This window comes from Haliotis cracherodii, unplaced genomic scaffold (assembly GCF_022045235.1).
Source record: "Haliotis cracherodii isolate W230 unplaced genomic scaffold, xgHalCrac1.p SCAF_3, whole genome shotgun sequence".
Lineage (NCBI taxonomy): Eukaryota > Metazoa > Mollusca > Gastropoda > Lepetellida > Haliotidae > Haliotis > Haliotis cracherodii.
The window spans coordinates 69,684,753-69,712,206 of record NW_027266286.1 but is presented as its reverse complement, the minus strand read 5'-3'; the positions used below and the strand labels follow the sequence as shown (position 1 = coordinate 69,712,206).

General features: G+C 39.6%; 1 protein-coding gene across 1 annotated transcript in view; it reads right to left on the bottom strand.

The window, feature by feature from the left end:
- LOC139473593 (uncharacterized) overlaps positions 1–26,376 on the bottom strand; it is a 37,164-nt gene extending 10,788 nt beyond the window's left edge. Inside the window, exons 1-17 of the mRNA XM_071256254.1 lie at positions 26,310–26,376; positions 25,731–25,946; positions 25,237–25,458; positions 18,707–18,841; positions 9,115–9,381; positions 8,259–8,471; positions 7,565–7,702; positions 6,930–7,031; positions 6,715–6,809; positions 4,866–5,057; positions 4,633–4,704; positions 3,943–4,051; positions 3,613–3,729; positions 3,331–3,415; positions 2,983–3,130; positions 2,620–2,666; positions 2,254–2,347 (exon numbers count right to left, since the gene is read on the bottom strand). Of these exons, the coding sequence (XP_071112355.1) occupies positions 2,254–2,347; positions 2,620–2,666; positions 2,983–3,130; positions 3,331–3,415; positions 3,613–3,729; positions 3,943–4,051; positions 4,633–4,704; positions 4,866–5,057; positions 6,715–6,809; positions 6,930–7,031; positions 7,565–7,702; positions 8,259–8,471; positions 9,115–9,381; positions 18,707–18,841; positions 25,237–25,458; positions 25,731–25,946; positions 26,310–26,376 (2,319 nt within the window). The remainder of the gene's footprint in view (positions 1–2,253; positions 2,348–2,619; positions 2,667–2,982; positions 3,131–3,330; positions 3,416–3,612; positions 3,730–3,942; positions 4,052–4,632; positions 4,705–4,865; positions 5,058–6,714; positions 6,810–6,929; positions 7,032–7,564; positions 7,703–8,258; positions 8,472–9,114; positions 9,382–18,706; positions 18,842–25,236; positions 25,459–25,730; positions 25,947–26,309) is intronic.
- Positions 26,377–27,454: the final 1,078 nt, after the last annotated feature.

The window sequence follows — 27,454 nt, the reverse complement described above, 5'->3', positions numbered from 1 at the left end:
CTGACTGCATTCGTCTGTTGTCGACGTTGCCATAAACACCAAATGGTGTTTCCGTGGACGTTAAATTGTCTTACAACATCAAGTTGACTCGATCCTGCTTCAAGCATACCAATGGCTCGCAGACGCTCATTTTCGGACAGGCGTGGCATTTCGTAATGTTGAATAATTGCGTAATCTTTTTGTTTTTGTTGTCAGCACGATGCTGAACAACGCATATGGTCCCCCGTTGGAATCGATAGCGGCCTGACATCTCCTGCCTAAGGACGAATTTGCGAATCACATCCTGGGAAATGGCAGCTCAGTCAACCCGCAACACTAACTGCTGCAACGTCCGGGGTTGTAGTTGACGTTGGCGTAGCCGTCTATCCATTTCACCCCACAGGCGCTCTTTCGGGTTCAAATCCGGGGATCTGGAGGGCCAGGGAGAACATTAACGTTGTTGTGAAGACAGGCTCTTGTGATCCGTGCTGTATGCGGTCGAGCGTTGTCCTGCTGGAATACACAATTGCCTTTGGCTGCATTGGGGAGGAAGTGCGGTAGGATAATATCGTTGATGTAACGTTGAGCCGTAAGATTGCCCTGGATATGGACCAAACCCATCCTGCCATGATGAGAGATCATAACGCTACCCCAAACAAACCTGTCCACTTAATGTACGCAGTTTCCGGCGTAACGTTCTCCCCGACGTCTGTAGACCCGGGCTCTTCCATCCCCTCGACGAAGGAGAAATCTTGATTCGACGCTGAACCCTGAGGCCATACCCTGTGCTGAAGACACAAATGCAGTCGTTGTTGACGATGTTGTCGACTCAATAGGCCGCGTCGAACAGGACGTCTTGCTCGTTGACCTGCTGCTCGTAAACGGTTTCGTACGGTCTGGCCGGGGATTCTGTGCAGTCTGGGTATTTGGGATGCGGTTGAGGTGGCTGCAGTCGCCTTTTCACGAAGGTGGCCCAGTCGGATCTTTGGGCGGGGGTGGTTAATCATGGTCGTGTCCATGCAGGAAGCAAAGGCACTGTAAGTCCCCATGGTATGGGGGTCTCCCTTTAGTTTCTGACGATCTCTAGCCCATTTTTATATTGTGTTGTCAACTCATTCTTTCTGCTATTAAATGTTCCTCTACTAGTTTTAAATCTAATCTGTCATATTCTCGTTATCGTACTGTCCTACGATTACAGGTTTTTATAAAGCCTAAATATATGAATAATTAATGTATAACTTCTCGTTACGATATGGCTGAAATATTGCCGATGTGACGTTGAATATTAACTCAATCACTCACTTCTCTTGGTCGTCCCGACCTTGGCCTGTCACGTGTTGACCCATGCTGTTGAAACCGATCCCATAGCCTTGTAATGGCGCAGGGTGCTACATTGAAAACCCTGGCTACAGCTCATCGGGATTGCCCTGCCTGCAAGCGGCCTATGACGTTGGTTTCTAGCACTGTCACTGTTCGATTGACGCAGATGCCAGGCAATCAAAAACCCTGCACTTAAATACCGTTTACAGTGCTGCTGCATGTCAGCTCCATTGCTTTTGTTAATGCACTGGGTGCGTTTTTCCGAATCGTGCGTGTTTCCTTACTAATGGTTTGCATGTCCTGGTTGTGATCACTGTGATCCGGGAAATTTGTCACTGAGACTATAACACATTACACCCCTTCATTTTGCACCTCTTGGTCCGCTAATTTTGCTTTTATGTCCACAAATATCGGTTTTGCGTTTCTTTTTTTTAAGAGTATACCTATGTATTCAGCGACTGGGCATTATTCCATGGCAATACCTTCACAATTGTTATGCTGAGAGTGCTGAACAGGTATAATTGTTGTGGTTTGTAAACTCCATGCCTCACTCAAATGTTTGCATATATAGCGGATGTTACAAACTAAGTTTAGATTAACGTCTTTTTATGGATAAGAGAAACCAAAAAAACAGCACAACATGCTGAGTTGGTTGGATGGTTGCCCTCAGCAATCCAGTGATTGACATTATGAACATCGATCCACGCAATTTGGATATGATGACATACATCAACCAAGTCAGCAAGCATAGTCGCTCCTTACGGCAAGCATGGGTTGCTGACTACCTATTCTTCACGGGTCAATTTTTGTGGTGTGCATAACATGAATTAGTCAACACAAATACATTTTAAGAGGGGGGTATGGTATTATTCTTTGAATATAGATTAATACTAAATGAGAAATATGAATTTGTATACGCATCATCACGGGTGTTTTACAGGAGATGCGGGATACCTCAGCAACACCATAGTTCCCTGTCTGTGGATATGTGCAGAAAGTCATGGTTTCATTTCCAGACTTTTTCGTGGCAGAACAAGTTGACCATCCCCTAGAATCAAGATATGTTATATCTCAAAACATATTTATATTTGCAAATTATCTGATCTATGATTTATATATGCCAGGTGATGAAAACTCCCGAATCGTGGTAATATTCAATCACTTGGATTACCTTTGATTTGACTTATGTTACGGCGTAATGAGAAACGTGTCGAATTGCTAAATAATTTTTCAAACTACAAATGTAGCGGGAAGTCATTACACATCTTTAACTCTGCGTTTGCAAACATGCATGAATACAAATGCGCCTTGTATGCTTACATTTCAGCATGATCCATTTCCACACACAGCTGTTTATCGACTGCAACCTGTAAAGTTATCCAGCATATGAATTAATTGTGGTGATCACATTAATAATCGGATTTGTAAAAAAAATCAGGACAGTTACAGGATTAACAAACAAACAAAACTTTCGGTCTTAACAAATTGACCATTGTGATAGAATTACCGAATCCCCAGCCCTAGAAAGGTAATTTCAACTCGATGTATCAACATTTTATTAATGGGGTCATTGTGCCTTCTACAAATGTATATTATTGTACGAGGGTCTATTATGCTTTGAGTATTCACGTAGGTGGTACATAAACACATAAATTCATATTACTACACTAAAATGTGTATAACCGTATTGTGTGGATTAAGCACTTCAATTCCTGGATTTAAGTCGAGAATGTAAGTGCGTCTTTCTCCTGGATTATTCCTGTAAATGTGCAGAGAAACGATTGGAGAGTCCTCAATGAAATCAAACGTCGCTCTGTTGACACAGTCGGCTCTGGTAACATGAAGAAATAGTTATTACATTTAACTTGGCAAGATAATAATGACAAGGTGGTTCATATTCTATGTGATAATAATTCGAATGAAGTTCACTCCTATATAAATAGTCACCAATTCATCTACTCGAGAAAGTCACTGAGCGATAAGTGGCAGGAAACAATACATCTGATCAGTTTCAGCTAAAACCAAGTTTACCTGCTCGCCGATGTGTGTGCCGTTGATATAAACTGCGATAGTGTACTGTAGTATACCAAAACAATTATGAAATGGCCTCTAGGATCTGCAAAACAATAATGTATATTAGAATAGACATATAATGGTACAAGTGCCAATGAACTAAAACTGACATTGTGTAGCCAACATGGACATATACGAACCTTTGGTATATCAGAATGTATAACAATAATAATAACCGATTAGTGTGGATGAAACAAATTAGGTTTAACGAAAATAAAACAGCAAAAAATGTCTTCTTACCAGTTGCTATGTTCTGCAGTGTAATCTGATTAAGCTTCAGTGTTGCAGTGCCATTAGCATTATATTGGGATGGGAATATGATGCCAACAGGCTTCCTTGTGTTCATCACCTGAAAGACTAAACGTGATTGAACGTCACTACCAGCTACCACACTGATGTTGGTTTTAAGTGACAGGTCGTTGATGAGATTCTGTAGAGTAACGCTGAGTTCAAGTGAATGTTTCGTTTGACATGAAACACCATGAACTGGTGTCACTGATATTTAACCATTAAATATGTACCATTAAAATGGTTATAAACAATAGTATCGTATGCACGTCTAACACTTACTTAAATTACGTCCGGTGATATTCATCACCTGATCTGTTTGATGGTGACCACTGGCTTCGCCGAGAAGTTTAAGTATATCTAAGAGAGACGATGCTCTTGGAACTTCTGTCTGAGGAAAGAAGCAAACTAACTGCACACATCAAACACATTGGAACCTTAGGTGATAGGCAAGGCAAGAGTGAGTGAGTGATTTGAGTTTAACGCCGCTTTTAACAGTATTCCAGTAATATCGCCGCTTTCAGCTTAATATGGGAGGAAAGCCCGAAGTGATACAGGTCTTAGATGTTTACCACTTCGGCGAAACCCACGGGCACGAGTATGGTGCTGACAAACCTAGAAAAATAATCGTGGCGAACCGGGAATCGAACCCACTATTATAGGTTTCTTGTGTGCCCCAGAGATCTCATAATTTCATAAACTACAGTTTGATTTCATCTTTTGTCATGAATAAACTACTCAAGAAAAGTCATCTTGACATCTTGAAACATGTTGAAATTAAGTAAACTCTGAGTTTGTGTTAATGAGATAGTTTCAGTGTTGGGCTCTTATCATTTGCTCAGCAAGTACCAAATAATCATTATTTCCTTTGTAATATATCATAGTCGGATATATATGTGCAAACGTTTATATTTTACTTTGTATCTTTCCTGTATATGCATAAGCGATTAAGACTTTCCAAAAGATACATACCACCTCTGATACCAAGTCCCAGTCTTTCTTCTTCTCCAACGAAAGGATCTCATCAACAATGTCGAGGAAGATCTGTGATGTTTGATAATAACATAGTATTCAACGCAGTATCGGTTTATAGTATGGTTACTTTCATCGTGTCATTTGGACCATCTGTGTAACGAACCATAGCAGTTGAGCAATTTTTTGCTTGAAAGTGTGTCATTTATCTACATGTATAACAATTGACTTACCTTTGTAACGTCTTCTTTCAGTATGTATTCAGAGCTGTTCAAAAATGTGGCGATGTCCTTCAGGAGGCTAATACTTTTGTTAAGATCTCCGGCAGTTAGAGGAACCTCTTTGTTCGACGTTATACTCCGGAAGTTGAGAAGTAAATTTCTGATATTGTCTTTAGGCTCAAGTCTTTCTTCTATGTTTTCCAGCTTGCAAATTTAAAAGAAGTATCATTGGTGGTAGAAACAAACATTCTGATCCACACCATGCATCTAACATGTGCGTACTCTCCAATAAAAGTAGGGAATATTCGACAATAACAGATGATTACAGAAACAGAAAAAAGTATCGAATGAAGGCAATAGACGGATAAGAAAACGAAAGAACAAGGTGTAGCATGACAATCAATAGGACATGTTGGCGGATGTAAACGACATATGTGTGGTCACATAATACGGTATGGCATGGTCCGAATCAATCTCTCAATGACAATTTTTGGAGTCTTGTCCACTGCTCTTGCCGCGCCGCGCCCAGTATAGCCAACGTAGCGGGTGGCCTTTTATCATATCCTAGACATGTTGAATGGGGAAACGTCAGGACTCATGGCTGCCCATTGCATTCTGGCGATGTCTTGCGAATAGAGGTAGTCCGTCACGATATGGGCACTGGGGTCAAGAGCATTATCGTTTTTAAATATCCCAGCACAGCACACTATTGGCGCCAGTATGTTGTCTCGTTGTACTGTCCAGTGACCCTTCCATGGAAAACATGGAGCGATGTTCTGACAGTCATAGTGATCCCTCGAAATATCATTACAGACCCATCCCAAACTATGTCAAGTTGCCTAACATTGCCATTCGCATATCTGCAAAGTCCAGGCTGAAACTGTAGTAATCTGAAAACATTACACGAGACCATCGGCGATTCAACAAGTTTCTACGCTCTGGACACCATTAGCATCTGGCTAGAGTGTGTCGATTTGATCACGTAGGTACAATACGTGGTCGCCGGTGCGGGGCCAATTGTTAACATTTTTTATTTGCAAGATCCTTTTCCCAAAGTCTGTAAATCACCAACTGATACACTTTGAACATATTGTCTAATAGTTCTACTAGTTCGAATCAGGTCAATAGCCTTAGCTCAGGCGTCTATCACGTTGTAGACGACGCATTCCCAATCTGATCACAAATACTGTAATTTAACAAGAGCAGGGAGCTTACGTCTTACTGTTGAAAATGAAAAAAACATTGCTGAATATTCAGGGCTATTTTACTAAAGTATCAAAACCAAGAGTGACCCCCTAACCAGGTGCACAGTAGAGTCGCATGGCCAACGTGTAATGATTCGGATGGGTTGGGGCGTTAGGTTTTGCTTCCGAAACCGTTCTGTAGCAGTCTTTTTCAAAGCAGAATATTTCGTCCGTCTGACGGCCGATCATAACATTAATATTTCACGATCCTACTTACTCATTTATATAAAGTATATACACATAAAGAAAGTAAGTGAGTTTGGTTTCCCGCTTTGAACAGTATTCAAGTTATATCACGGCATGTCAGCCTCTTCTGGGAGTAAAGCCCAAGCGATGCAGGTCTTAAACGTTGACCACTTCATTGAAACCAACGAGTAAGGGTATGACGCTGACAAATCGAGAACCATAATTGGGGCGAACCGGGATTCAAAACCCACGCTTGGTTTCTGCACAGCGAGCTGCGCGTTGTACGACTGGGCCGACCGTGTCCCCGTTCTCCTTATAATAATCTAGTATGGTTGACCCCCATCTATATGGGGTCGAAAATTGTATAAAACAAAAACATTTCAGGGCGTATGGTTGACACACAGGTATCCAAGAACAAAATAATACATTACCTTATCGATCAGACTAAGCAATGTTTGATTGACACAAGAGAAATCCTTGGGATCCTCCCACTGTTCACGTTCATTGCATCTACGGGATATGGTACCTTCAAAGAAAACCACAGACCCAAATATGTATGTTGGTCTACGTGTATGTACTTGTCTAAAAACACTCTAATGTATACTTGAAATCCGCCATAAAGTGTGGATTCTGGAAAGACAGTTACCATCATAGGCCACTGGACACACGTTTACCATGGTTCCTCCAGCTATTGCCTTTGTCCAGTTTCTTCCTTTACTATCCGGCTCTGGTTTACAAGCTGCTGAATCTAGAAGATGTGCAAAGTAAGTTATGCATGGCATAAATACAAGAATATACAAATTTAGTTATAAAGATGACAGTTTGTGTAGCATAAACCAGATGTTACATATGAATCTCGCCAATATTTCTTAACATAAAAATGTTGCGTATACTGATTCCCGTATTACATCTTAATGTATGCTTCATAAACAAAGACCCATGAGGATCTGGGGTTAAGTAGGTCTTCAGCAACATCTGCTTGCCGTAATAGGCGACTACGCTTGTCGAATGAGGCGACTAACGGGATCGGGTGGTCAGGCTCGCTGACTTAGTTGATGCATGTCATCGATCCCAATCGCTTGGATTGATGCTCATGTCAATCTCTGGATTGTCTGGTCCAGACTTTATTATTTACAGATCGGCTTCATATAGCTGGAATATGGCTGAGTGCTGCGTAAAACAACAAAACAACCAATCACAAACACAATCATCAAAATTGCGAAAACATTTAAGAAGTGATCATTTATAAAACTCAGCCTGATCCAAAATAAGATAATATACCTTTCTTGAGTATTGTAAGTTTCGCTATTCGAGAACATGTGATGTTTAGGCAACAGTGGAAAAAGGTGTCTTCTGAGACTTTGTCAATGTACAGCTTCTCTGAGCCGAGTCCAGTTTTCGTTATGTTCCTTCCAGTTTCTGAATCAATAAACTAAATATGTTACATTGAACACCCTTCACATCCTTATGATTGTAAGTCTACGAACGTGTATATTAAGTGAGTTAACATTTAACGTCGTGTCGGCATTATTTCAGCAAGAACACAATGGGGAAATAATCCCGGAAGTGACTGAATTGAGACAGTCCAATATTCAGACCCGTCACATTCAAATAATGCAAGGGCGGCATATTGCGGGAATGTTGCCATCAAACATATATCTTGAAACAGGAAGAAATTCTTCATTAACGAAAGAACTTTCGAGGCCAGCTAGTTTATGTGCAGGGCATATCAATCCAACCCTATCCAATACATGATGACAATGACGAAATAATATATATATGCTCAAAATAATACATTTCCATATCAGAAAACAATATCCGCATAAGAAGAACAGTCCTGCACAAAAAAATCCATAATCTTATATGTGGGTTCAACATTGATTACAAAAGAGGATATCCGGCAAAAGGAAAAACTATAAAGTTACCACGATTTGTATTTGTTAATCGACCCGAATATCGTTATTCCAGGACCTACCTTGCAGGGGTTTTCCATTTTCAAACCATGTGATGTTTGCAAATGCACCAGGTTCCAAAGAGTCCATGTTAGAAAAACTACATTTGAAAGTGGCGGGAGAGCCTTCTTCGACAAATGGTGTGTCCGATATCAACTGTAATATCGGGTGAGAATACACGTGTATTGTTAAGGGCCATTCTCTTGCAGATTTTGATGTTTTGCAAGAATATAAATCTGAAATAAGAGTATATTAATTGTATTAAAAATTAATGTTATCTGATGTAGGTTGGAATTTTCATTATTTATACACATCCGTGGTCATTATGTATGTGTGGTACACATACACCACGGGGTATGTCTTGGCAGCAGTATTAACGAACACTGACTTGGTCGTTGGTGTGCAATTTCAGTGATCCATTTAAATACTTTTCACCACTATTTTGCCTTTGGCGCCCGGTTGAATCTGTTTCAGTTGATAATCCAAACTGGGATGACGTTCTATTTTTACATGTATGTAAATACAGACCCAAAGTAATTCGCATATCAAGTTTAACTCGAAGGACAAGACAACGATTTTTGCAGTACATTAACTACAGATACATGAAAATCCAATAATGCAAATCATTCATTAAATCCTAAGCCCTGGTGGATGGTAATTATCCTAGCTATTCATAGCAATAGTAGTCTTCGTGTCTGTTACTTCAGAACAAAGACCCGGGTTCGATTCCCCGCATGGGTGCAATGTGTGAAGTCCCATTTCTAGTCCCGTCGTGATATTGCTGGAATATTGCTAAAATCGGCGTAAAATAATTCTCACTCACTCACACGTGTTTGTTAGAGGAGAGATGAACGTATTCCGAGTTCAGTCAACACATACCCGCATCCCGACGATAAATTATTGAGAAATGAAGTGTTCCAACGACGTGACCATGAGCGAGTTCATGTTGAGACATATGAACACGGAGGGCAATGTTCTGAAGCCGAAATCCGTTCCTAGACCATTGTATTGTGAAATCTGTCGGCGGTGAACTCCTAAGGTCACAGCTTACACTGACATTTGTATCTTTCTCACGAAACGTGTAGTCTGATGTGACGACTCCTGAGATTGACACATTTGCCGTTGGTATTTGGGTGGTAGATGTTGCTGAAAAATGGATTGCATATAATAATAGAGACAAAATGTCTTCTGTAGTGTAGTCTTCTTATTAACCAATTATCGCGTGGGTGAGATACTGGATACCATATTGTGGATGCTCGTGCCTATAATAACAACACGACATGAGAGTCGAATAAATGGCCCAGGGTGTGCAGGTGCTTGTATATGAAAAGCTACCTATGCCAATGGTGATTAGCAGTTGCCACTGCTGGCTCAGGGCCGCTGCCGCCTCTGGCTCTGACAACATATTTAATTATGGAAACTACCGCGCTGCCGGCCCCTGATAGTATAAATGGCAACTACCATTGCGGTCCAAAAACAAATACCACTGCCTCGACCAGTGAGTAAAACCATTCTGGCAGGTACTGCCAATGGACAAAATGTCAACTACCGCTGACGTGACAACTACCAAAATATACAATTGGTTGCCCCAATGTAAACTATTTTACGATTCCATGGCTGAAGAGTCGGGAATGGCCAGGTTCTCACTGACAAGCAGATTACCCTGAAAGCTGGTAGCCTTAAACGTGAGGAGTAATTTGGAAGCAAGTTAATTGAAACTAGCAAGAACCAAGCTAAAAAGCACCAAAGTGCTACCCTACACCCACGGCCAAACGATACATGGAAATAGCATAGCCACCCAGCTTGCCTAGATAGGGAAAAGTAGTGCAAAACAGGTGCCAGGGCCACGTAACAAATTGTCCATAAATGCAGTGTCTTTTTTCGCTGGGGTGTACGCTCTCCTAGGTATATGTCCTGTTTGATGCAAGAATCTGGGGATGGGTCACTATGTAATTTGCCTAGAGTCGTATGCCCAGAAGTCGGTGGCTCATGGGCCACTCTGGTGGATAATTGTCAATTAATTCTTCTGCTTCAGTATATCACCAAAGTATCCTTGGTATCCTGCCAGTTGGAGATCTACTGGTATTTAGCATTGTCTTTATGACACTCCATGGTGGGTGGGGAGCTGGGATGATGAACCGTAAATACACTAACCACGGCACATGCAAAAAAAAAAAAACGTGCATTAGAGGATTCCTCAGATGAGGAGAATGCAACCCTGACGACTTCGTTTACTTGTTGGTCTCGATTTTTAGTGGTTTCTGCCAATGATATTACTCCACTGAAGTTGAACCCAATTGCCATTTCTAAAGCACTTATTGGCATAGTTGGAGATGTACAGGATGTTAAAAAGTTCTGTTCTGGTTTGTGGTTTGTTAAATGCAAAGCTGCTAAACAATCAACAAACCTACAAGCTGCTACACTCTTGGTTTCTGCTTATTATTATCAGAGATAGAGACCACTGTCGCTCTGACATGTCCGAAATTGAAATAGCTGATGAATTGAAAGACCAAGGAATTACAAACGTCAGACGTTACACCTACAAAAGAGATTATGCAATTCTGAAATCAAATACTTATCTCATGACTTTTTCTAAACCAACTCCTCCAAGAAATATTAAAGCTGACTACTTTAACATAGAAGTGGATAAATATATTCCTAAGCCACTTCGATGCTACAAATGCCAACAGTTTGGGCATAGGGCACAATCATGCCACAATCACAAGATCTGCCATTAATGTGGAGAAGGTGGCCACAATGCAGATGATAAATATAGCAAAAACGCTCACTGTGTAAACTGTTCTGGAGATCATGTGGCTTCCCAAATACACAGTCCAGCTTCAGATAGTCAAAGTGAAACATAAGAGAAACATAACCTTCCCTGAAGCAAAGCATTTGGTCATGTCTACTGTCCCTACCTCCACAGCTGTGTCAAACTCAGCAGCTGTGACATGCAACGCAACTTCCAAATCAGTTACCTCTTTTCAATGCCAGAAATAACTTGGGTTAACAACGATAACTTTTCCAGCACCAAAAAGATCACCTATTGCAAGAAAGTTGATTATTCTAAAAAAAATCATATCGTGTACCGAAGGGTCACCATGACCCAAACAAATAAATCATAGGTTAAAAACCTTGGAGGACATGGATGTCTCTACTCATCAAAATGGGTGCAACAGAAGTAAGTTGACTCGAAATGGGAGACGTAGATCTCCAGTTCATCCACCTGTAACTTGAGCATTATGAATCTGCTGATTCAGTGGAATTGCAGAGGTCTCGGTACTGATTTAATGAATGACACTTAATGATACAAGATTTTAACCTGTCGGCAATCTGTCTCCAGGAGAGACAACAGACTGACAACTTTGATTTTGCGTCGGTTTAGTTCCTACCATTCTTTACCACCACCAGGTGTTAAAGCTACTGGAGGATTGTCTGTTTTGGTGAGACAGGGTGTGATCCACAGATCGGTGGCGCTTCAAACCAATCTCCAAGCTGTCGCAGTACGCCTGTCTTTGCACATAACATTTCCCCTTCTCCTGCGTTCGGCGATCACACCTTTAATCACTATATGACCAGCTACCTAAGCCCTGCATGATCATGGGTGAGTTAAACGGCCATAACCCATTATGGGGAAGTGTTGCCGTTGTGCATTTTCAATAATGGATCAAGTACATATTTACATCCAGCTACTGGAATCTATTCCGCTTTAGATTTGTCACTAACAGATTCCAATCTCTTAAACGAATTTATGTGGGCGGTTCATGATGACTTGTGTGGAAGTGATCATTTTCCTTCAATCTTAACAGCAAATAATCCATCTGATGTTCCACCCACATCAAGGGAACTTTACCAAAGCCAATTGGCCTTCTTTTCAGGAACTTTGTATTGATAGGTTGGAGCCTGATGCGTTCAGGAATGTTACTGACCCTATTCAGGTGTTGACATGACATGTCCATTCCAAAGTCCTCTGCAAATCCACACATTCGAAAAACATGGTTTGACAATGAGTGGAAACAGGCTAGGAAGTGCAGAAAAAGGGCTGTGAAAATACTTCCACCGACATCTAGTGGTACATGATTTGAATCATGTTAAAATCACAAGTGTCAAGGCATGCCGTACCTAAAAGCAAAATAAGTGTAAGCCTTGGAGGAATTATGTTTCTAAAATTAATTATCGCACGCTAATATCCAAAGTGTGGAACACGATTGCAAAAATTCAAGGCAAAAGTTCAAAATTGAGTGTCCACCATCTCCAGGACAATATCCATGTGTTAACAGATAAATTAGACATTGCCAATACATTGGGTGAAACGCTGGCCAAAGACTCTTCATCATCGAACTATGATCCTAAGTTTAAAAAATAACAGAAACAACAGGAAACAGGGTTGATTTTACTTCTCAAAGATCCTCAAGATTATAATGAAGTATTTTCACTCCACCAGGAAAATACTGCAGCGGTAGCTGATAATAATCACTGTCAGCTCCTGAATCATTTGCCTGATTCATGTTTAGAGACACTTCTTGACATATTTGATCAGATCTGGACATGAGGAAATTTTCCTCCTTCATGGCATAATGCAATTGTTGTTTCCATATCTAAACGTGGTAGGGACCATACCAATGCATCTAATTGTAGACCAATTTCACTAACCAGCTGTGTGTGCAAGGCCATGGAGCGAATTGTAAATAATCGACTGGTGTGGTACTTGGAAACTAACAATCTCATAAGTAACATACAATGTGGTTTCCGTCAAAATAGAAGTACCATTGACCATCTGGTACATTTAGAATTTTTTGTCAAAAATGAAATTGTCAATAATCAGCATGCAGTATCAATCTTGTTTTATTTAGAAAAAGCATATGATACCGCAAGGAAGCATGATAATTTTAAAGATCTACATGATTTGGGGTTAAGACGTCGTTTGCCTCAATTTATATCCCACTTTTTAACAGACCAACAATTTCAGGTTCGTGTGGTTCCACCCTGTCTGACCATTATAATCAGGATCAGGGTGTCCCACAAGGCAGTATTTTGTCTGTAATTATGTTTAGTATAAAGATTGATTGTCTGTCAAAGGTTATATATGAATCCATTGATGGATCATTCAATTTGTGGACGATTTTAATATTCCATGTCGTGGCAAAAATATGCATACCATCAAGTGACAGTTGCAGCTATGTCTCAACAAAATCCAAAAATGGTGTCTCGAAAATGATTTTTATTCAAAAGCTAAGATCAATTGTATTCATTTTTTGTAGGAAATACAAGCATCATACGATCATCTCCTGTGGATAGCTTATATGTAGAAACTAATGAACCATCATTGAAGCAACGCCTTATCAAATTATCGCTACAATACATTAAAAAATCACAGGCTAACACATTACACCTTGCATACAACTGTGTTTTTCAACCCCTTTACGAAGATCTTTTTTACAGTAAGCCTAAGCTGGTTCCGGATTAAACCCCACATTATCATGTCTACAAGCAATAAGATCTAGCTCTTCAAGTCATCCATTCATTTTAGATATTTTAGAACTGTACAATGACCTTGCTACTGGTCAATATGACATCGTCTTTTGCTGGCTGCTCATTCATGTTGGAATCATGGGTAACACTATGGCTGATGCTGCAGCAAAGGCAGCCCTCAACAATTCTGTGACACCACTTTTTGTAGCATACATCGACTGCAAACCTTTATGCAAACTAGATGCTATATCAAAGACCTTATGCAAAAGAAGTGGGACACCCAAGTAGGTACTAATTAAGTACATGCAATAAAACCAACTATCGGTAACACCTGCTTGGGTTGTCGGTCCAGATTTGAAGAGTTCATTATGCGACGATGTCGTATTGGCCAATCGCGTTATACACATGAATATTTATTAAAAGGTGAAGATCCTCCATTTTGTGTCTCTTGTGATGAAAGAATCACAGTCAAACATGTCCTTCTTGACTTCTTTGACTTTTCCATCACAAGGGATACATATTTTCAAGTTTCATCCATCAAGGATCTTTTTTATCAGGTAAGTACTCATTTAATTCTTGTTTTATTTAAAAGAAATTGACTTAATAGACAAATTGTGATAACATGTATTCTAAAAGGTATGTGATTTTAGTATGGTGGAATGATTATATAACTTTGATTGTTAGTGGTTGTACCTTCAAAGGGTGTAGAAGTAACGTAAAATAATTGTACGTAAGTGCCACTTCATTCAAAGTATATTTCATTTTCCTGGATTTTAATCATAGAATACTTGTTGTTTTTTACTGCTTTGGCTTACACTTACCAACAATCACCAGGAGCCAGAGGGATGGTGTAAATCCTGCTGGGGTACCATGTAAGTAGCAGAAGTACTGTAAGTCCCCATGGTACCTAGTATGGTGACCTACCTTTGGTTATTGGTGATCTATAGCCCATTTTTACTTTGTATTGTTATGAATACTTCAAAATTTTATGATGACATGCCAGTTTTAAATCTACATCTGTGATAATCTGCAGGATTAAGTAAACGCGTTATGTTTGATGTTTCGTGTGAAAATGTCCCTCAAAGTTTCTACTTGACATGACACGTGAACCAGATCAGTAGCGAGTATAATTGCCACGTGCCCGGATGACGCATTCCACCCTACGTCTCAGGCCTCCAGTCAGACGTTGGCTCTCTTCATGGGTCAACAACAACCACTCCTGATGCAATGCGGCTTCCAATTGGCGTAAATCGTGTACAGGAGGGTCTTGTGCCTGTATGCACCGCCATAGAATATCTCAAACATGTTCAAGTGGGTTCAAATGTTGGTTCATTGCTAGCCAGGGTAGAGTCATTATTGCATTGGCCCTCATGTAATCAACGACTGCATGCGAACACCTGACATTGTCATCCATGTACTGAGGTCGAGTGGCAAGAGGGTGGATGTCAAAATGAGAAACGACGACTGGCCTCAAGACGTCCCGGATGCCCCTGTTAGGTTGACCAGGTTGACCAGATCCAACCTGCAATCATGAGAGATACAAACCCAAACCACAAACGAACCCCCGCCGTATTCAACAATCGGTTTAATGTTCCAGTTTTGTGTATCATTAATTTCAAGTCATGTGGTTGGCAAGCCTGTGGTTAATTTTCTTCTACATCCCTTGATCTTGATTGGCATCGTGCCAAGGGCGCCTGAGATGCATAGTGGATATGATGATCTTGGAGTCATATCCGAAGGAATGAGGCCACCATGTCAACGATTTGGCTGCCCTTCACCATGCACAAATCGTTATCGTCCAGGTGAATGATGAGGGCTCTGGGACTGTGCCTTGTAGCCTCGACCTGTGCATGTAAGATGGAGTCCAGCTGCATCCACTTCATTCCACATCGCGCCACACCAAGCATCTTCAGTTGGTCTGGACTGGTCCCCTTCAGCATCAATTACTACCATGCCCTGGCGATATAGCTGACCAAGATAGTGCTTGGTGATGAAATAGTGGATTACCTGGCAAAGGTGACATTGTAACCCTGTATTGTACTGATCACACTCTTTGAGTGTGGGAGATGGATTGATAGCTGCCGGGGGTTGGCGGAGAAACTTAGATTAAGGACGCAGCAACCTGGTTTGGAGGGTATGGTTTGGACCAACTTGCCGACCCTTAAGAACACGAAGAAGGCTCTACAGTGCCTTGAACAGCCTGGCTTCATATGCAACAGATATATGCATATGCATATGTTAGTTAGTACCAGCAGAAGATCTACCATGATGAGTTTTCTACTGTCTAGTCGGACCACCAACTTGTATAAGTCTGTTACTAGCTTACCCACCAGGAAATGGTTTTTACAATCGGTGAGACCACAGAATTTGTACTGCGGAGACAGCGCTGCAGTGTCAATCTTGTCTGTGTTAGGGGGGTGGTGAGTGACTGACAGATAAGAAGTTTACCACCTGATGTGCCGACCAGAACTATTGTAAGGCATTGATGCCTTTTTGGTTTGTGGACCATGTGTTCACAGACAGAGATTGTTGAAGGAGTCTACCTGACTGTTGCCTCACATCAGCCATACGTTGCATGGGAAAGGTGTGTGCTTCTGGTCCACGTCAGATGCTGCCGCACGGAAGCATTAAAGCTGCAACCTCGAGAAAAAATCGGCAATAGGGTTAGCAGTGGCAGAAACTTCTTTTTCCTTAAACAGAATATAATACCGAAGGCACTGTAGGATAAGGTGGCAGAGTAGGCTCATCAATCTGGGAACCTTGGTAGACTGTTTATTGATTATTGCGACGACGTTTTATTTGCTTGTTGCTTGCCCCAAAGTTGGATGGCCAGAGTAATGGGGAACAGCTCCAGCAGAGTCAAGTCGTTTGTAGTTTCTTCCATAACCTACTAGTTTGATAATCTGATGCTAAACCAATTGCCCGGCAATAAGGCCTCAAAGCCAACCCCAATGGCTTCGTCTGTAAACAGCTGAGAATATTGCTGTCTCCCCACAGTTGATCCTGAAACACTGAAATGTCATTATAGCTGGTACAAAATCCTAGTGTGGTGAAATAGTTGCATACCTTTTCTAAGCAGGTCGTTAAGGCAATGGCTGAAGGCCCTTGCCATTGGTATAGCCCTGCACAAAAAGTTAAACTTTACTGTGAGGAACTTTTGCATGACCTTGTGTTACCTGTTGACAGGATGTCTTGGATATCCGCTGTCCAATCCTTGGACTCCTTGGAATTCTGGTGTGCATGGCATTAGTGTCAATCTCAAACCCTAAGAACGAACGTCAGTTGTGTAGATGGACCGACGGTCTTGTCATGGGTAATATGGACTCCCACACTCTCTGGAAAGCAGGTCCTAATGCCATGAGAATTTTGGCACAACTTACCACATTTGTGAGGGTACTTGCAGTTGTGCCTGGTTCAACCAAATTTATGAAAGTCCAAGATGTCATAAGGTTGTCATACCTGCTATGTTACTATATTCTTCAGCCACAGCTTCCCGTCAATGTAATGAGTGAGGGGTCCCTTCACATTCTGTGCCGGAAGTGTTGGTCTTAGGCCGAATCTGAACGCTGTCCTAATTGTTTCCATGTAGGACAGCAACCCCAACATTGTGTTGACCTTCTAATGTATATTTACTTGAACATGTGGAAAGCTCAAGTCCAGCTTGCCAGGGACAGGCATTTAGGTTGCTGCTTAATCGGTTTAAGGTTGATCTTACTTGAAAAATTATGGCTTTCCTCAGTGTTTGGTAGTTGAGTGCCTAGATCCACTGACTCGTCACGCCAAAGTTTCTTCCTCACGGGCTGTTTGGAAATGTGCGTCTATTCCATCTCCACAGAAGGATGGTGAATCCCCATAGAGTGTGCTCTGATTGGCTGCCCGGCCACCTCACTGGCGGCCTCGTAATGAGATTCAGAGAAAAGGATTCGAGAGTGGAGCGAAATAGACCCAATACAATGAGAGATGAAATTCATGGCATTTAAAGCATAAACAGGGAAAAACGAAAGCGATTGTGAACATAGCAAAAGGAGCAAAGCGAAAGCGATTAGATACGGTGACACGCGTGTGTACTTGAAAAGAGCAGGGGTGCAATTGTCCGATTATGATTACTCCGTGTTGAGTTTTGCGAGCTGCAGCGATGAGCGTGAGTAACCCGTGATGGTCAAATGTGTGAGAATTTCTGTGTGTTGCAGAGAGTAAGCGGCTGAGCACTAATCTTCAGGTATAAAATACTGTTTTTTGTTTGATATATTATCATGTCATAAGTGCAAGTTTTGGAAATATGTCAACTTTATTGATAATTCATTTTGCATTTTTCAAAGAGCATGTTGTTCGATTTTCGATCATCTTTGAGTGCTCAAAATATATGCTTGAAGTATTTGTAATGTTTTCAAGTATTGTTATATCCCCTAAATGGTATAACTATTCTTTGCTGCGTAAATGTCAGTCAAAGAAAATGTTTATTTACCGTAAATGTGAATTTTGGAGCGAGATAAATTTAGGGAGAAATCCTTGTTTCAAAATGAAATGTAAACTTTATTGGGTATGATTTTGGGTGAACATTATGAATGTTTGAATACTTTTCAAGAACTGTAATTGATTTATTTGATTTATTATCAGTAAAGGGTATATTTATTTAACTCTTCAGAACATATTTAATGCTACGTAGGACTCAGCCAATAAAGAGTGGTGAACACTATCTTCTCTTCATCATTTGTACCAAAACTGATGAGGCTTGTGGCTTCTCCAGCGCAAGAGCAAGTATCCCGGTGCATGGTGCAGCACTCTGATCCTCAGGGGTGAGTTACAGCAGTAAAAAGCCTATGGTTGGATACGCACAATAACGCCATTTCACAGTTAGTACTAAATACAAATATGTTGCGACTGATCAGTTGGGTGGACCTTGGTTTGCATGGTCTCTTGAAGATTTATTGATGGTTTTGATTTGAGTTTATGACAATAGTTATTTTAGTGTATGAAGATGGGTGATGTTATCACTTACTTGTTAAAGGACGAGTTATTGTATGTGCAGAGCAAAGATAGCCCCTGATTCCACAGCCATACGTACTCCCCACTTCCACAGCTGTGATTGTTAGATGAGACTCCTTGCCGACCAATTTAACCGATCCCACTGCACCTGTAATGAAGAACATAATCATTTATATTAAACAACTACTAAACGCGTTGTAAAAGTTTAGCATTATGCATTGGCAACATATAGCGTTAAGCGAAGTATGAAATCACTATGCGATGATTAGGAATAGTCTCCAAATATGTACAGTTACATAAGCATCATTGGAATATCAATGAAAGTATACTTGGTAACACAACACATAAACATTTTCATTCAATAAAAGCGGTAAAACCATTTCATAATCATAAGATTAGTATCAAATGCATTGCAAGTTTCCAGGTACCCCAGACAGTGGAGTACAGATGGCTTGTCAAAACATATGAGATTTACCTTTTGTGGTAATGGACAAGTCCTAATAGGCTTAGTCCTCTGTATGATTAGGATAAAAAAAGACGTTTGAAATTTATGTAAAAATATAAAATAGAATTGATCTACTCAGATATTTTTTGTTTTACTTTATACCCGTACAAATTTAACAAATGAACCATTTAATCTGGACAGGAACGTACATTTGTAAGTTCTCAACCCAACAATCCAACGAGAATATTGTTTTTTCTCAATTTACATGTTTTACTTAATTGTGCATGTATTGTCAGAGATATCTCTAACTAATCATAAACATGGCAGGTGTGGAGAAAGTTGTTTTTATTACATCGCCCTAGGTACACTTTCAACACCACCTCCAAGTCAAGACGATTCGGTGAGTCTACCCAACGTGGAAACATCGGCACATGCTTTCATCACAAGCTGAGTTATATATTTATTTGTTTGTCCATAATTATTGAAACCTATGTCAATTAACGTTTATAAACAAAACATACTCAGGTGCGAAGTTTGCACCATATTAATCAATAGAAAATGTAAAAAACATAAGAAATCAACATCAAATTTCATTACCACATAAATCGTAATTAGTTAGAATCAGTCTCAGAATTAGTTCCTCTGTAAGTTACAGTTTGGTTATTTTAAGTTCGATAATATAGAGCCTGATAACACCCTCAGTATCAAAGGACACACCAAGGTGTGTACGTAATAAACTATGTACATAGAAGTGAAAATTGTCAGTCACTGACAACATGTTCTCATTTTGTGTAGACACGAGTATGAGATTATGTATTCACAGAAATGGGATGTCTCAAGTAATTGGTCCCCAAGTGCTACATGATGTACCTTGATGTAGTAATGCATTACACCTTGTTGATTTATTTATGTGGTCTAAGAAACACAATAGAAATCTTTTAATTTATTTATTAAAAGTTTAATATATTCTCAGGTGTCTGGTTTCTACACGTCTACAATAAACGCCGTGAAAGCATTCCTGGTGCCTTAAATGTTATATAAAACGTCAACAGATCCAACGTCTGAGTGGAGGCATGAGACGTAGCTAGAATGCGTCATCCGGGCACGTGGCGGTTATACCCGCTACTGATCTGGCTCACGTGTCATGTCAAGTAGAGACTTGAAAGAACATTTTCACATGAATTATCAAACGTAACTCGTTTGCTTAATCCTGCAGCTCGATAAGTTTTATTAGGTATTGTCGAAGGTCAAAAACAGTACCTGTGTCACCATGATGTTTCTGTCAGTAAATGTCAATCAGAACTCATCAACATCTTTTCTATTTATTGCCAAATGTTTCTTCTATCTAAGACATTGGTATCGCCCAGCTCCTGTGGTCAGTCATTCCATGCCATGATTTTTGCTATTTGTCATGGTTCAGAAATAGGGGTGTGCTTAACTTTTTTTTGTGTGTATATATAAATGTTATGCTCTTTGAGGCCTTGTCATTGAGAACAACCACAAATGGTTCATTGTCGGGCAAATGTTTAATGACTGGCTGAGAATAAGGTGATTCCAATACTGTTCCTCTATTCCGGTTTGTGAATGACAACATTAAACACTGACGTAACCCACCAATTCAACATGTTCATCTTCTCGTTTGGCCCATTTCGTTCAAATTGGTACCAAATTTTCTTCTATTTAACGGTACCATGAACATTGAGTCAACGAAAAGGTCTACATTTCCACATTCAGTCATAAACTAGTCTCAAATGTTGAGTAGATAATTATAAATAGATGGGTGCAATTTTCTTACTGTCATCATTACTACATCTATTAAGTGTATAGTCCACACAATTCTAATATACATGTTGCATACATATCATACATTGACATTTTATATGGAACGGTTATCAAAACACCACGTGTTGTTCACAGAATAGCAAGAGATAAAACTTTTGCAGAAAACTCAACTAACCCTTGAGTTGACAAAATTGATTGTCAATTAAATGTCTGGCGATCTTACGTTTTGCATAGGAGTACAACTGCAAAATAATGTGACAATTCTTTGTCCTATTTTGAGTGAGAGTAAGGGCACGCATGGGGGTAATTTTACACGTGGTAGCCATCCATGTATCCACTGCCATCAATATATGTGAAATATAGAGGACATTTCATGTGTCATGTGTCATGCTTCTCTCGCCACTCGTGAACATATCTCCTTTTCCCCCGTCACGAGATGAGAGAAACATGATATTACACAAGACACGTGGAATATAGTTGTCGGAAAACTAAATTATTTCATAACAAATGTAAAACCTTAAAACGTAAATTCTCCCTACCTAACACACAGGGACGGGTCACCACCCCTTGTATTTGCGACTAAAAAAGAAGTCTCGTTTTTGGAAAATCATAAAATATATAAACAAAAGTTTAAAAAATTTTTAGGGTCGCGAGAATTCTGTATCATACATGAAGATATGATTATAGAAAAAAATCAACATTAACAAAAAAATATTTTTTGTAACTTCGAGACCGTTGATGGACTCAAAAAAGTGGTGAAAAAAACAAAAATAGCAGTTTCCATTGACGAGTTAAGTAAGAATTTTTTTATATTATAACGAAACATTTTCAAGAGAATAACAAACGCCATGAAGCGACATTAACACCATAAATGACCATCTGTCACTATTTTGCCTTGTCAATGTGGAACTAAGGTAAAAAATTGGTCAACAGTTTGTGAACGGGACAGACACTTACGACAAAAGGAAACAATTTGAGGGGAGGTCATTCTTGTATGACTATAGTTCTGTCAAAGTTATGTTCACAGCAGTGAAATATCATATGTTATGTTCACTGCTATGAAAATATCACTTTTCTCAACTTCGGAAAACTCAGACTTCCACAGTTAAGCCACCACTTCTTCTACCCTATAGTGATTATAAACCTGTTATTAGATGTTATATCAGAGATCTAATGCAGAAGAAGTGGGACACCCAAGTCGGTATAAATAAATTACATGCAATAAAAGCAAATATCGGTTACATCTACTTGTGTTGTCAGACCAGATTTGAAGAGGTCATTTTAAGACGATGTCGTATTGGCCATTCACGGTACACCCATGAATATATTTTAAAAGGTGAGGATCCTCCATTTTGCATCCCTTGTGATGAAAGAATCACGGTCAAGCATGTCCTGCTTGACTGTATTGATTTTTCCATCACAAGGGATAACTATTTCACAGTTTTATCGCAAAAGGATCTTTTTAATCACGTAAGTAGTCATTTAACTATTGTTTTATTAAAAGAAATAGAATAATAAAATAAATTTTGATGATATGTTCTGTAAATGATAAATATTTTAGTATTGGTAGTGGAAAACGTGTTAACTGTTCGTGGCTTTACCCTTGATGGGGGTTGAAGTTGTGTAAAATGATTGTCCCCCTGAGAGGGTAATTCAGACCACGTCATTCAAAGTAATGTTTTTTCACCACAATTTTAATCGTAGTATATGTGTTCATTTAACCTGGCTAAATTTGTCATTAATCGCGGAAGGGATGATGTAAATCCGGCTGGGGTCCATGCAGGTAGCAAAAGTATTGTAAGTCCCTATGGATCCTAGCATGGTGATCTACCTTCAGCTGCTGGCGAACTATAGCCCTTTTTATATTGTATTGTAATTTATAGTGATATCTTTTTATAGTTGTATGCTAGTTTTACATATAAATCTGTGTTATTTTAGTAATTTTACTGTCCATCGATGACAGGTTTTAGTTTAGCAAAAATATATGTATTGAAAAATGTGTGGTTTCTCGTCACTATATGGCTGGAATATTGCCGGTGTGACGTAAAGCATTAACTCACTCACGCACTCACTCCACACTTAAGTATATCATAAAGGATACAATTGTGCTGTGACGTCATAAAGACAGACGTTTGACGTCAACTCACTTCCGTGAAATTTGCCATGAGTGCACATTATTTCAAAACATTTCAACATGCATGTCTACTTTCAATTAATCAGACATTATATCTGAAAACTGCAATCATTACCTAAACAGTTATCATTCTGAAAATAGGACTTTGCGTCCCAAGAGAAAAATGCGTCCAAATGTTTGATGCCATTTATCTCTGTAATAAATATGAATTGTATTGTATATTATGGTTCTAAGATAGTGAAGTGAGTTCGTATAGTTTTACGCCTCTTTTGACAATATTCCAGCAATATCAAGGCGGGGGACACCAGAAAGGGGCATTGTACCCATGTCGGGAATCGAACCCGGGTCATCGGCGTGACGAGCGAACGCTTTAACAACTAAGCGTCCCGACCACCCCACCCCTCATATACTGTAGGTGTAAGGCATAAGACAAAACACATAATCATACTACATGTAGACACATAATCAGACCATATGTAGACACATCATCATACCACATATAGACATATAGTCACACCACATGTAGACACATAATCATACCATATGAAGACACATAATCATACAATATGTAAACACATAATCATAAAACATGCAGTGACATATTCACACCTTATGTAGACACATAATAATACCACATGTAGACACATAATCATACAATATGTAAACACATTATCATAAAACATGTAGTCACAAATTCACACCACATATAGACACATAATCATACCAAATGTAGACACATAATCAGACCACATGTAGACACATAATCAGACCACATGTAGACACATAATCAGACCACATGTAGACACATCATCATACAACATGTAGACACATAGACATACCACATGTAGACACATAATCATACCACATGTAGACACATAATCAGACCACATGTAGACACATAATCATACCACATGTAGACACATAATCATACCACATGTAGACACATAGTCACACCACATGTAGTCACATATTCACACCACATGTAGACACATAATCATACCACATGTAGACACAAAGTCACACCACATGTAGACACATAATCATACAACATGTAGACACATAATCAGACCACATGTAGACACATAATCATACAACATGTAGACACATAGTCATGCCACATGTAGACACATAATCATACCACATGTAGACACATAATCATACCACATGTAGACACATAATCATACCACATGTAGACACATAGTCACACCACATGTAGACACATAATCATAAAACATGTACACACATAATCACACAATGTAGACACATAAACATAGCTTTTGTACACACATAATCAGACCACATGTAGACACATAATCAGACCACATGTCGACACATAATCATACCACATATAGACACATAATCACACCATATGTAGACACATAGTCATATCATATATAGACATATAGTCATACCATATGTAGACACATTATCATACCATTTGTCAACACATAATCATACAACATGTAGATACATAATCATACAACATGTAGACACATAATCGTACCATATGTAGACACATAATCATACCATCAATTTGTCGACACATAATCATACGACATGTAAACACATAATCATATCGTATCTGGACGCATAATCATACAATATATAGACACATCATCATACAACATGTAGACACATAATCATACCATATTTAGACACATCATCATACCACATGTAGACGCATAGTCATACCACATTTAGACACGTATATTACCATTTGTTGACACGTAATCATACCACATGTAGACACATAATCATACTGTATGTTGACACATAATCATACAACATGTAGACACATGATCATACCACGTGTAGACACATAATCATACAACATGTAGACACATAATCATACCACATGTAGACACATAAGCATAACACATGTAGACACATAATCATACTGTATGTAGACATATAATCATACCGTGTGTACACATATGGGGATAATGCATGTTAAAACATACTGTGTTACATTGACACATGATCACATCGCATGTCCACATATAATGACACCTCATGTAAGGAATATTTAGAACGTATAACAACACTATATATATCAACTAAATGCGTGCGCATATAACGTAGCTGAAAAACTGTAACAAATATTTGTTTTCAAAAGAAATGTAGTAATGAAAAACAAGTCGAGTTAGGAAGAGAATTATGATGAAACGAAACTGGCACTTACTTGTAATGTTCATGCCATCTTTACACCAGATGATGCTAGTGTCTTGGGCGGGGTTGATCTGGCCAGGGTTGTTGACAGAGCATTTCAAGGTTGAAGTCTGTTTACCCGCGATCTCCAATGTAGGGGGAAACAGGACCAAACGAGGAACCTCGTACACTTTCAAATCTGTGGATCCAGAGGCAACTTCTGTGGATCCAGTGAACGCCTTACACGTGTAATTACCTGTAGCAACAAGGCACATAATCACAATACTGGTGGAAGGATGTCCTCGCTCGCATTCAAACTTTGACCATGGACATAATTGACGTACCTTGTTATTTCAGCAATATCTCTCTCCGCCTAATGTCAACTTATGTCATAAAATATTTTCCAATTGTGTTCTTTTAAAATCAAACATTCATTAACGTTACCGCCTGCTGAGATACAAATGTTGATATAGCTGTGCCTGTGACGTTTAAAGTCAATGCAGATTTGCGATGTTAAATGTGTCTTACCCTGGTCGGCCAATGTAATTGTATCAATTGTTATCGTGGTATTTGATCCTGACGACGTAAGACGCTTTCCGGTTGCTGATCCCAACTCCAGTGCTTCATGGAAAAGTTTCAGGGACATTCCAGAGGCCATTGGTAAGATTGAACATTCCAAGACAGCATTGTTGGTGCCATTTGTGAATACAGGCGATGACGGGTTGAATACTATCGTGTAGGATTCTGAAGATACAATTCAGTGTAGGCAGTTGGTTTCAAGCAAAAGAGTATATTAAATGCTTATTGCTCATGAATATATGCATAGGTTAAAATAATAAGTTGTAGATAATGCATGCTGAATATTATATGGCAATGATGTTTTATATCATAATAGTTGCAACAATAATCGTTATTCTACCAATAATTTATTATATTATATATCTTTTACAACGGAACCTTCAGCAACTTGTCACTGAGCGAAATTCATTGCTTCGAGCTTTTGCCTAAGTATGTATCATGAAAGTAAATCACACTTTCATCAAAAGTAGTTGTTCAACCGTGACTGGTATCATGGTGTCTTGGTAACAAACACACAAATATACATACCTATCAACCCGACGATGGATGACAACAGTAACAGCACAGACGATGTCGCAATGCAAGCGACAAACATTCTGTAACGTCTTCCTGGTTATATTTCCAACTGTTTAAAGGAACATACGGTTAACAATGCTTAATAAGATATACTACAGTTCACGTCAACCGACGGCGTTGTTGTGTTACTACGGATTAAAAAGCCCCACCTTGTAAACCCATTATACGACAAGCAGTACAGACAACTAACGGAGATCAATAGCGTTCATGTTTGGATAAGATTAGCGTTACTTTAGGGAAAGGGCAACGACGTAACTTTGATTATGTTCCTTTTATCATAATGCATTTGTCTAAGGACAGAACTCAAAATCTCATCTCATATTCTGTGAAGATTCATAGTACATCGGCTTTCATTGGCCTGAAGATAATTGGGTAGGTTACTTTACACCAGCCTGGGACCGGGTAGGTTTCGGTGTACAGTATACATACCCCTAGGTCCTTCTATGTTATTTTACACGCGACCACAAGCCTTTCAGCATTACTTTGCATACATAAGATATATTACTTCATCCTAATTCTTGTTTCTAATAACGCCCTTACTTTCTAGACAAAGATGAGGATGAAAAGGGGGTTAATGTCGCGTTGAAGGTTGCACGTATATAGCGACCTGCATGCACGTGTCTGGACTATTGCCATCTTATAGTACTAGCCCACTGAGAGTCTATGTCGCAGTTTAACATGTTTAACACAGTATACTGACTCCGAGCCGACCTTTCATCCCCTTAATGCCCAGCGCCAGGCAGGGTAACAACAAGGACCATCTTTCAAATGTCTTCTGGTAAACAACGGCCCTGGGTCGTACCCTCGACCTTCCCCCACCCGTCACTGGGTAATTATCAATGACATTGGGATTCTGGGGCAGAATGGGTGACAGGCACCTAATGACTAAAATGAAGATCGGATATTTACGGAGTGTTTTTGATCGAAGTGTTCATCTCTCGTGCTGTTGTCCATTGATTTACATGCCCAAGACATAACCAATTAGTTAATTATAAAGTTTGAATACGGATGACTGAAGTGACCATATTCTCGCTGTTTGTTTTCAGAATGGCTTCCTGTTGGTCTAGTCCAAGACTCACTCCGGTTTTTTCCCCATA